The sequence below is a fragment of the Pyrus communis genome, chromosome 1, assembly GCF_963583255.1.
Source record: "Pyrus communis chromosome 1, drPyrComm1.1, whole genome shotgun sequence".
Taxonomy (NCBI): Eukaryota; Viridiplantae; Streptophyta; class Magnoliopsida; order Rosales; family Rosaceae; genus Pyrus; species Pyrus communis.
The window spans coordinates 6623812-6635063 of NC_084803.1; the positions used below are offsets into that span (position 1 = coordinate 6623812).

The 11252-nt window shown below is 38.7% G+C and overlaps 2 protein-coding genes across 2 annotated transcripts; one reads left to right on the plus strand and one right to left on the minus strand.

Moving 5' to 3' along the window:
* Window positions 1–1139: 1139 nt before the first annotated feature.
* LOC137741572 (E3 ubiquitin-protein ligase MBR2-like) lies at window positions 1140–5655 on the plus strand. The gene is made up of 6 exons (XM_068481269.1): window positions 1140–1259; window positions 2996–4198; window positions 4329–4379; window positions 4460–4558; window positions 4806–4967; window positions 5291–5655. The coding sequence occupies exons 2-6, from the start codon at window positions 3020–3022 to the stop codon at window positions 5450–5452; spliced, it is 1653 nt and encodes a 550-aa protein (XP_068337370.1). The 5' UTR covers window positions 1140–1259; window positions 2996–3019; the 3' UTR covers window positions 5453–5655.
* A 1995-nt stretch (window positions 5656–7650) lies between these two features.
* LOC137744992 (uncharacterized) lies at window positions 7651–10544 on the minus strand. The gene has a single exon (XM_068484836.1). The coding sequence runs from the start codon at window positions 9531–9533 to the stop codon at window positions 8280–8282; it is 1254 nt and encodes a 417-aa protein (XP_068340937.1). The 5' UTR covers window positions 9534–10544; the 3' UTR covers window positions 7651–8279.
* Window positions 10545–11252: the final 708 nt, after the last annotated feature.

An 11252-nucleotide genomic window follows, 5' to 3' on the forward strand; every position in this document is an offset into this window, starting at 1 on the left:
TACTCTAAGTTCAAATATTTTATTTATTAGGAAAAATGTTTAATTTCTTTGATTATTATGTATTTTTGATAAAAATGTTTATATGTTCCAAAAGCACTTAAAGTGCTTCCTGCAATAAGCACTAGTTATGTGTTTTTTACAGGAATCATTTCAAGTGCTTTTCCAGAATTCACTTTTGCATTTTTACTAAGGATTATTTCCAAAAATATTATCACAAAAAAACAATTTCAATCATTTTAAAAGTAGTTCCAAACGAGTTCTAACTAAGACTTAAAACTTGTTCTCAATGGTTCGTTTATGGTGTTTCTATTCTTAGTGCAATTTGAATCTAAACCACTTATACTTATTTTTTATTACGCTCTTACTTCGATCCACAATGATACTTTTTATGCAAAAAGAAAGATTAGACTTTGAAATAACTTTCAACATATAAATTTGTATTTGGTTTGTTTTGACATAACATGAAGCTATATGTACACTACTGTTCAATCGCTGACGAGTTAGTATTCTTTACTATTAGAATATAGACTTATGAATGCGTATTAGATATGTATGGATAAATAGTGTATTTTTCTATGAATATGTAGTTTTCATCCACATAAGTTCACGCACTTATTCACACACATCAAAATCCATCTATCTGAATCCGATAAGCAAAGTGAAAAAGACCCACTTCAAGTCTTCAATCTCAAGGCGGATTGTAATTTACTTGGACCTAAAAAAAATTTAATTAAATAAAAAATCCTAATTTTAATTATTTACAAAAAAAAAAAAAATTTGACGTTGGACGGCGGCTGAGGTGGCGAAGTTGGTGCGGGGGCCGGTGAGGGGTGACATGGTAAACCAATATTGGACCATGTCGTCACACGCCTCCACAGCCGTCGATCGTCGACTCTTTATCTGATCCAAAGGCTCATAATTCTCCGAACTCATTTTCTCATTCGGACGGCACAGCACTTTGGCTGTTGTTTGTTTGTTCGAATTAAGCTTCCAAAGGAGGAAAGAAATAAACTCCAAAATTGTTAAAAATTAAATAAATAAATAAATAAAAACGAAAGTCCAATATTTCAAGGGACTTCTCTCTAAGCCTTGAATCATTCAATTCACACGGGCCTTTTTGCCTCTCTCTCTCTCTCTCTTCTCTCTAAAAGGAAAAGCCTTCTTTTCTTTCTCTCTCTAGAGTTTTAAAAGCTTCAACCTTTTGCTTCTGGGCATTGGAAGGAAGAAGAAGAAGGAGAACAAGGAGGAGAAGGAAATAGGTAAATTAGAACAAAGGATAACCAATTTTATTTTTTTAACTCCTATCTAAACTCTATGATTGTTGAATTGTATTGGGTTTTCTTCAACTTTTTTTTTTTAAATTCCATCTGGGTTTTATCTCTGGTTATCGTTTCTGGTTTGGGTAGCTGCTGCGTTTGCTTCTTCATCATCATCTTCTTCCTTTTTACTCCAAAATTTTTCATTTTTTTTAAAATATATAATTTCTGGTGAGGAATTCTGAATTCTGATCATTTTTTTCAGCTGGGTTATCTTCCTTACCAATAAAAATAAGCACTTTTCAAGTCCAAAAGTGAAAATTTCTGTTGGGTTTGTTGGAATATATATGGAGGAGAAATGATGATAAACTTTCTCCTCCCTTTTACTGGTTTTTATTTTCTAAAATATTCAGCTTTTTCCTCTCTTTTTTCAAGTCCTGAAAACACGGGGAGGGAGTCTTTGATCAAAATAGAAAATAGGATCATTGTGTGGAGAATAATTCAAGAAAAAAAGGGGTTTGTGGCCACTTTTTTGGGATGATATTATGGGGCATGTGGCCATCTGGAGTCCTTTTTTTACTCCTTGCTTTTCTTCCTTTTTATGTTTTGACACAATCAGAATTCTGGGTTTTTGGGTTCTCTTTCACAGGAAAACAAAAAATATTGGGTTTCTCTTTGTATCATCAATGACATAGCTAATCCCAACAGAGGTCTTAATTTGCTTATTGTTGCTTTTTAATGCTTAATCCTGCGTGTTTGGGCTTCTAATCATCTGTTTTGGTGCATGTTATATGTATTTTCTTTGTCTAATTATTATTCTGTTCTCTGCATATAAATCATAGTTGTTTCGATGTTTCATGTATTGCTAGTGCTCTGAGTTCTGGAATTGTTGTGATGTAGTTTGGAGTTAGGATACAAAATTGTTGATAATGGTCATGACGTTTATGCATTTTTATAGAGTAGACATGAGTACAGATAATGAATTCCAAAATAGTTTGTCGAGGACAGTTTAATTCGTGTATGATGGAATAATCAACGAAACGGTTATGGTAAAGTAAGAAAATTCTCTTATAATGTCAATGACATCTCAGCCGCTGTCGAATTTTTAAAGGTGAAAGAAAGGCTTATCCTTTATAGTAGAATAAGGATTCCATGCCTCTGACTAGGAAACTTGTTTGTGGGGACTATTACTTCCAGCAGAGGAAATGCATCAGTATTTCTGGCCTCCAGCTTACTTTGTCATCAAAAGATCTGGAAATTTAAACTTTAATGAGATAGTTGAAGTTAGAACCTTAATCAGATTCCAAGTTTTGGAGCCACGAAGGTTCGTTGGATTCTTCGGAACTTTTTGGTTTACATTGGATTCTTGTTACTTTCCGCAACGAATGAGCGACTCATTTCTCCGTTAACATTTTTGTGTGTAGTTTTGCCTACATATGTGACATAGTATTTGTATATGTAACATATGAAACATATTTTGTTTTGTTTATACCTGTCCATTACAGTTTTATTATGATTATTAGTTTTGAAATGTCTGCAATTTTGTTTCCTTGTTTTTCCCCCTACCAAAAAAATTGCCAATTTTGAGCACCAAAGTTTCTTTGACTACCATATGATACTTCACCATCTAGATCTAGATTGTCTATCACTAACATTCTTCATGGAACTTGGAAATTGATGTAATTTTACTTGTAAAATGGCATCAATGATCATAAATTTTTTTGTTACTGTTGTTACAGAATTGAAACATACGACCAACATACATGGATGAGTTTTCGGGTAAAAGAGCTGAGAATGGGCTCATCTCTAAAAAGGGATCTGGTCTTGTTTTGAGGGAAACCCCCAATAGAGACCGCAATGCTCAGCTCTGTAGCCGACTGGGATGCAGTGGAAGATTGAACTCTGTGAAAAGTGCTCAAGTTGAAAAGGCCAAACCTTCAAGGCCAACATTTCGCTCTTCGTCAAGTGGGAAAGAGATAATTGGAAGTTCCTCGAGGTCTTGTGTTGGTGTTGGCAACACAAGAAACTCCATTGCAGAACCTTATAAAAAGCTATCTTCTAATTTGGATACTGATTCATCTGAAACCAGTAGTGTTCAGGATGATCCAGAAGTTTCAGAAATCGCTCCGCCACCGGGAAAAATTCAAAGAGGGTTGCACCTTGAATCTAAAAATTCTGTGTCTAGTGAAATCACCTTGATGGAAGTTGGAAGCTCCGGTGTAGCATCAAATACAAGGCCTCGAAGGAGTTTTAATCAGAGATCTGGATTGCGCAGCCCAGATTCCATAGTGGGTTCCAGTGTTTCTACGGGACCTAAAAGCACCATCCAGACACGGGCTAGCACTGCCAGGAATGGTTTAAGAAGTCTAAGATGCAGTTCAGTATCTGACGTTGTCCCATCCAGTTGTTCATCATCAGATTCAAACCTTGGTCGGAGAGAGACCATAAAGAAAAGAACTTCCGAAGGAGAAAGTAGTTCTGCTGCTAAGGGGAAGAAGATGAATGGGTCATCGTCAGCACAAAATTCCAATTCTAGCCATGGCATCTCAATTTCTGATTCAAGAGGAGCTAGAAATATGCCTTCTAACAGGGATAACAATGGTGTTGCATCAGTTAGGACTCGGAGAACTGTCACTGGTCACTCGAGGGGAAGGCTGCTTCCTCATCAAGGAAGTGGAAACAACTCGTCATCCAATGGATTCTCTGCAGTTGGCCCACATACATCTCAACCTGAAATGTCTATCAACTCAAATGCTTCTACTTCATCACAACAGTTATCTGCTGAAGTTCCTTTAATTCGGCAGAATTCTTATAGCCGGCCAGGTAGTAGCAGTGGTACTTTACATGGCATTCTGCGAGCTGGTGCTTCAGATGTTGGGTTTTCCCGCTCTCTAATGAATCAGGATGGACTGCGACGCTACAACATGGATGGGATAGCGGAGGTATTATATGAAATTTTGATGAACATTTTTGTGGTCTTACAATGTGTTGCCTTGTATAGGAAGGAGCACTAAAGAATTTACGTAGTTGTGCCTTCATTTCTTAATCTGTTTATTTCAAACAATTGTGCAGGTATTGCTAGCACTCGAGAGAATTGAACACGATGAAGAGCTATCATTTGAGGTAGTTATTAACTTATTGTAGATTTTTGTGTTCGCATGATTGAATTTTTGTTCTTTAACTGATCTTTTTTCATATTTCAGCAAATACTTGTTCTCGAGACCAATTTGTTCCTGAATAGCCTAAACATCTACGATCATCACAGAGACATGAGATTGGATATCGACAACATGACATATGAGGTTTGCTATTGTTGTGCACTGCGATTCATTTCACAGAGAAATAATCCGTAGTATGTCTCATTGTTCATTTATGTTTGAATAATATTCTGACCTGGTCAGGGTGCATCTGAACCTTTTGTTATGATCAGTTCCTCTGTAATGAATCAATTCGAATAATCAACTAATGCTCGGTTTAAAATACTATAATAGGCGTAACTTTTTTATCTTGATCTGTTTCATATACGGTATTCACCTACTTGGATGTCAGGAATTATTAGCTCTAGAAGAGAGGATGGGTACTGTCAGCACAGCATTGCCAGAAGAAGCATTGTCCGATTGCCTTAAGAAAAGTATCTATCAGTCCACACCCCAAGAAGATGCATCCGTAAGCTGCGATGGGAAGGAGGATGTCAAATGCAGTATCTGCCAGGTCCTTTTCCAATAGTTCTGATCTTTTTTTCTTTTAAAACCAAGTGTAATTATGTAGCAGCACCTCTAAGTTTAAGAAAATTGGGCACCTGATGATTATTTAATGCTATCATAGAGGGGTTGCCTCCCGAAGTTTTCACCCTGAACCTACACTGGTGCAAGGCAGTTCCTCGCATAAGTTAGAAATGCTTCCAAATATTGTTTAACATGTCATAAAATTCAGTGTGGATCTAATCAGATATAGTTTAGATTTGTTTCGGGTTGTACTAGTTGAATTTAATTCTCTATATATAGAGTAATACTTATCAGTCTATCTTTTCATAGGAAGAGTATGTGGCTGAAGATGAAGTTGGAAGATTGCGCTGCGAGCATAGCTTTCACATTGTATGCGTAAACCAGTGGCTGCGGCTTAAGAATTGGTGCCCAATATGCAAGGCAGCGGCAGCACCAGCAACAGCACCCTCGCCTTCGCCACCCTCCACATAATTAAGTCATTAAATCATTTGGAGGAAAGACTTCCTCATTGTATCTTTCTTCTTTATAAAGTTTACCCTTTCCATGTACATATTGATTCTCTTCCGTCTCGTCTCATTCAACTAATAAATCCAAGCTGTCGGGCTTACAGCCGGAATCCGCATTCACTTGTGGAACTGTGAATACATACAATTATACAAAGTGGTGCTGTTTCTTCAAACGTGTTTCTTTTTCGGTTTTCAGTTTAGAAGGCATCGTTTTGATGCTCAAGATGTCGGGTTTTAGTTATCCCAACCATTTTTGGCAATTATCGTTGTAGACTTCTCCATAATCTACAACAGAGCTGATTTTTTCAGTACAGTTTGATAATTTACCATTCGTTTTTCAAACTTCATTCTACTAAACCGATGGGTATTATCGGATGAGATGGCTGCCGTCTGTTAGTCATGGCATTCGAATGTCACCGGAATCTGATTTTGGACAAATTTTGAAAAGGGGTTGTAAAGTGACTGAAAATTCCGATTCGAGTAAGTAATTTGATGAGATTGTCCGACAGAACAATTTTGATGCGGTCATGTGCTTGTTCAAGTGACATGGGAAAAAGTTAGATCCTACGATTCGGTCTCCATCAGGCAACTTTGGTACCGCCCAGAAAGGTCACATGTAAGGCCAACATTTGATCTTCCAAACTACAAGAGATGCCAACGGTTATCTGGTCCTCCACTGTACTTGTGCGTTTGTATGTTCAATCACATGCTCATGAGCTTGTCCTTTTAAGCGGCTCATATCCACCTGTTCCGTTGTCTCGAATTCTTGAGTACGCGTCCAATAGTAGAACTTGAAAGTACATTATACTTTAGAATTTTCGAATTTTTACCCTGAGACCCACATAAGTAACTTGTAACCAATAAATAAAAAGGAAAAGAAAACTCAATTCGCAGTTGTATACTCTTAAGTCTCTTTCATCTCATGGTCAGTCAAGTGGGGATTTTCTACGATGCTCCGGAGTATTATATACTTTGGATTTTTAACTGTTAGATCTTCATTTAAAAACACAAAAACTAAAATCTAACAGTTCAAAAAACTCGAAGTGTCCATTTCTCCGGAGCACCTTATACTATTTATAGTCATGTGACGAGAGAAACAAAGAGATCGTGCGACACACGATACATAAGAGAAAGCAACATAAGAAGAATAATGCAAATATGGTGCAAAACCAGGAAACATCCCAAAAGTCGAAAGCAGTTTGCAAAATCCTGCGATGCTATTTCAGGAAAATATCCAGAGCCCTTTTATCCACTGTGGAACTGCAATAACTGAGGGGTTTCCATAAGCTTCTACTTTCTCAGGTAAACATGGGTGTCGTCAAATGAAGCCACATGTATCTCAGACTGGTCTTTTTCTTTCCACTGCAAACCTAACAGCAGCAGGGACGTAAGTCCTAGGATGTGCCGGGACCCATCAAAAACAACCAATGACAACAGTTCCAAAGACAAGTGAAACCTATGAAAAATGATCCCAACAGCCACATCAAATATGTTGAAGAAACCCTTTTTTTTTTTCTTTTTTTTTTTTCCTGAAATTCTACTTTTGCTTCATTGTTTGTAACAGAAAAGTGAAAACGGTTCAACCGTCAAGTCATTGGTCAAAAATACAATAACCAAGATTTAATGGTTAATACCAAGGTTGTGCTACTTATGAATCTGAAGCTTCCCAGAAATTGCAGAACAATGAAGATGCAGAAAACTATGCCTCAAACGTCCTGTTATTGGTCAGTAAGTTTTATTACAAGATGATTACAAAGTTTTATTACAAGATGATTACAGAAAACAATAGATGCAAATGAAATAAAAGATAAAAATGGAAATAACAAAATTAATTTACAGCGATCGATCAGAATTACCACGAGAAATTAACACAAAAAGAATGATCGAAGTTGAAGCTTGAAAAAGAAGAGTAGGAGAAAAGAAGACAGAAACAGTGCGTGTTGATAAGCAAGGATTACAGATGAAATGGAAATGAAAGAGAACGCATGGGACATATGTAAACATGTTTCGTTTCATCAGCAGGAAATATAAAACAGCTTACTAATTAAAATCAAATTGACAGTAATTAAGATTTAAAAATGTGAATGATTGTGTTTCTGTGTGCACCTGCAGAAATATATCCACAACTATTTTGCTTGATCAAAGGTTAAATATACATTCACAGATGTCAACCGGAACACATGAGCAGTGAACGATAATTTGGCAGTTAAATATTTTGAGTGTCATTTATGAACACGGAAGTTAAACTAATGCCGTCAAGGACAGCTCAATTGATGTCGATGTGTTATTGATATTGAAATTTAAATCAATCTAAGATTCTAAAATACATACAGAGCATACTGCAGCTCTTACACAAGCAATTGTACCTCTCACCGAGCTACAGAACACAGTCCCTGCAAAATTTTCTTATATTTCTTCCATTGGCTGCAATTACACGAAAGCGTGCGATCTGGAGCGGCAGCAAATACAGCAGCATCTATGTTAAACATACAACAGAACAACCAAACATGGGGATTCAGTTTGAAAACACCCCTGAATGGCTGCAGTTAGATAATTCTGGATGGATCCTGGCTCAGTGGCAAGAAATTACAGACATTTGATGCTCAAACAGATGATTTCACCGTGCAATACCCGGAACTTTACCCACTCAGGAACCATCTGGTGCATCCTGGCAATGGGATTATAATTATTTGAACCAATGATCTCCAACAACTGGTGTTCTCAGGACCTTTGAACCAGAACGGACCGACCCAAAGTTGTGTTTGGGATGAACTTATCGTCATAAGGATCTTTCATTCCTCAAATGCTTGCATACAAATCTTCTCCAGCAGCAATGGCCAATCCTCTCCAAGTTGCTGTGGATTTAGCTCCATTGCAACCTTAAAATCAAGCAAAGATATTGAGCACCGAGATCTTTGCTCTTCCACGGGCCCACTGCTGCTCTGCATATGCATGTGATTGCTTGGCCACATGCCATTGATAATCTTTCCTTGAATCTGCTGCTGCTGCTTTGGTGCAGCATTCTTTTTTGGCTCTGATGTAGACCTTCCTCCCACCAACTCAACGCAGGATCTAATCAATCGCTTTAAGTACACATCCAACACATTATTCAGCATATTGGCACATTCTGTAGAAACACCTCCAAGACCCTGTGCTGCAGCAATCTGCTCCATGCGTCTTCTAAGTGTCTCCGTATTGGACAATCCCCCACTGTCATAATAACTAACAAAATCACAGCTGCTCCCAACCGGAAAAGCTTTGCGGGCCCCACCTACGCTGGCTGGGTAGAGTGGGATCCCCAGTGGCGCAAGTAGAGGACTTCTTGAGAAACTCATGCAGTTTGATTGTTCTCCCTCTTCCTCTTGATCAATAACAGCTAAGTCAGTCTGGTCTTTGCTGTGTATCCGCAGTTTTTCTATGGGCCGCCGAACTGCACCATCTCTTTCACTGCCAGGTAGCTCAGCAACTGGTTGGAAACGTTGCATTGGTCTCTGATAATCAAATGCATGCACATCCCCGTTTTCGACAATAAACTTACCGCCATTATCATCGGCACCAGTCGGATGAAGTGATACAGTATCTACCTTCCCATTTGGTCCAAGTGGGCTTGGCCTATCCCTTAGCTTCCATTCGCGTATCCCAGACCTACCCTTTCGTGGGGACACTGGCAACGCCCCATTCGACCAAGTGGGTACATTTTGATTTTGATGCGAAAAGAGGCTTTGTTCCTGCCCATCTTCTCTACTTGGAGAACTGTTTGCAGCTTGTATCCCAGGTTTCGCAGGAACTGGTGAATGGACTGGTGGTGGGGTCTCGGCTTGGCATGCATTCTTCAAGACTGACTGTATGAAATGATTGTGCAGTGGCAAGTTCTCAATCCCGAGCACCCGGTGACACAACTTGTCAAATTCTTTCTTGCTCAGCTTCTGACTCAACAACCTGTTCAAGTAATAAAAATACCGCTTTGACCTCTCGGCCCCAATCCTTTTCACTATCTGTGCTTTCAGATCACCCAAATCAATTCTAGAGAACTGCTGAGGTTGCATTTCTCAAGAAACAGATTCATACACCATCCACAAGAAACAACTAATCCCCCCGAAACCGCACCAGAAGCCAAAATTACCGTTATTACTGTTTCCAGAAAACCCAGAATTTGCACTCCTCCATATCCTTCATTGCAAATCAATCCTCAAAACTCTGCATATCCCCACAAACAGAGGCAAACCATCTACCATATAAAAAAAAACCCAGAACCCCCAATCTCGAACCGGACTTCGGTTAACCCTGTATCCAAAAGACCCAAAATTGCCCCACCCACGAGCCATACAATGCAAACCCAAATCCCATCTTCTCAATCCCAAAACCCTAGAGATCAACCCAAGTAACAAAGCTAGCTAAATCCCAACAAAACTATACACAATCAAGCTTAATTAATAAAAATAACCATTACAAATAAAAAACCCTAACTTGGAATCACCAAAAATTCGGGTTCGAACTCCTCGCAAACTTGAATTACACCACCCCGCCAATCCGAACCCAGAATTTAATTTCCCCCAATTCGCAAGCTTTCAACTTCAAGACGCGAAATTTGAAGTCGGGGGAGCGAGATCAGTGACTTCGGCGTATTGAAGTGAAGAAACAGAGCTCGAATTGCAGGAAAATCGAATTCGAACAAAAGGAGAAAGCGCAATGAAGCGCCAAAATAAAAAACAGACAAATCAAATAGTGAAAAGCTGGAAGAGTGTTTGTGAGCGAGGGGTTTTGGGAGATTGATTGAACTCTGACCTTATCGAGCTTCGACGAATTGCAGAGAAAAATCGAACCTCAGTAACTTCGGAACTTTGCCTTTCGCTTTCTATCTCTCTTGGGCTTTTTTATTTTTGAAATTTCTTCACTGCTTTTTTTTTTTTGTATTTTTTTTGTATTTTTTTGGTGTTTGCTGATTTATATTCGAACTTCCGCTCTGTGTAGCTCGATCGCTTCTGCTGATACTCTCTCTCTTTCTCTCTTTCCTTCTTTTGATTTTCTCTCTCTTCCTTCTCTTCTTTCTCGGTGTTGTTTTCTTCTCATTTCTGGATTTTTAGTTTTATTTAAAAAAAAATAATTGCCATATTTGTTGTGTTTTAGGAGGTTTTATTACATTAAATTTGAAATCTTATTTTTTAAGAATTAAGTCTATGGAGTGGTTGTCACATTCTGGTCCGGCCCTTACCACATTCCGAGCTCGACTCCATCATAGCACGATATTGTTCGTTTTGGGCCTCGACCATGCCCTCACGGTTTTGTTTATGGGAACTCACACGAGCAGAACTTCCTAGTGGGTCACCCATCATGGGAATGCTCTCGCACGAACTCGCTTAACTTCAGAGTTCCTACTGATCCACTTTGGGTCCCAATCACGCCCTCATCGTTTTTGTTTCTGGAAACACACGCAAGCAGAACTTTCTAGTGGGTCACCCATCCTGGGAATGCTCTTGCGCGAACTTGCTTAACTTTTGAGTTCCTACGGGAATCCGAAGCCAGTGAGCTCCCAAAAGGCCTCGTGCTAGGTAGAGATGAGAATATACATATAAGGCTTACATGATCCACTTCCATGGCCGATGTAGGATGTTACAATGGTAAATTGCTTTGGTGGCAATGACGTTTTGCCTTAGTAGCGAAAAGTAATTATCTATGGAGTGGTAAATTGCTTTGGTGGCAATGACGTTTTGCTGTAATAACGGAAAGTAACTATGCTTATGCACTATGATGCAGTGTCAATATTC

Excerpts from the sequence above, each read along its gene's own strand:
- LOC137741572 (XM_068481269.1), top strand. The coding sequence starts at position 3,020 with ATGGATGAGTTTTCGGGTAAAAGAGCTGAGAATGGGCTCATCTCTAAA. Across the intron at positions 4,199-4,328 it reads ACATGGATGGGATAGCGGAG|GTATTGCTAGCACTCGAGAG; the intron begins GTATTATATGAA and ends ACAATTGTGCAG. Across the intron at positions 4,380-4,459 it reads ATGAAGAGCTATCATTTGAG|CAAATACTTGTTCTCGAGAC; the intron begins GTAGTTATTAAC and ends TTCATATTTCAG.
- LOC137744992 (XM_068484836.1), bottom strand. The coding sequence starts at position 9,533 with ATGCAACCTCAGCAGTTCTCTAGAATTGATTTGGGTGATCTGAAAGCA.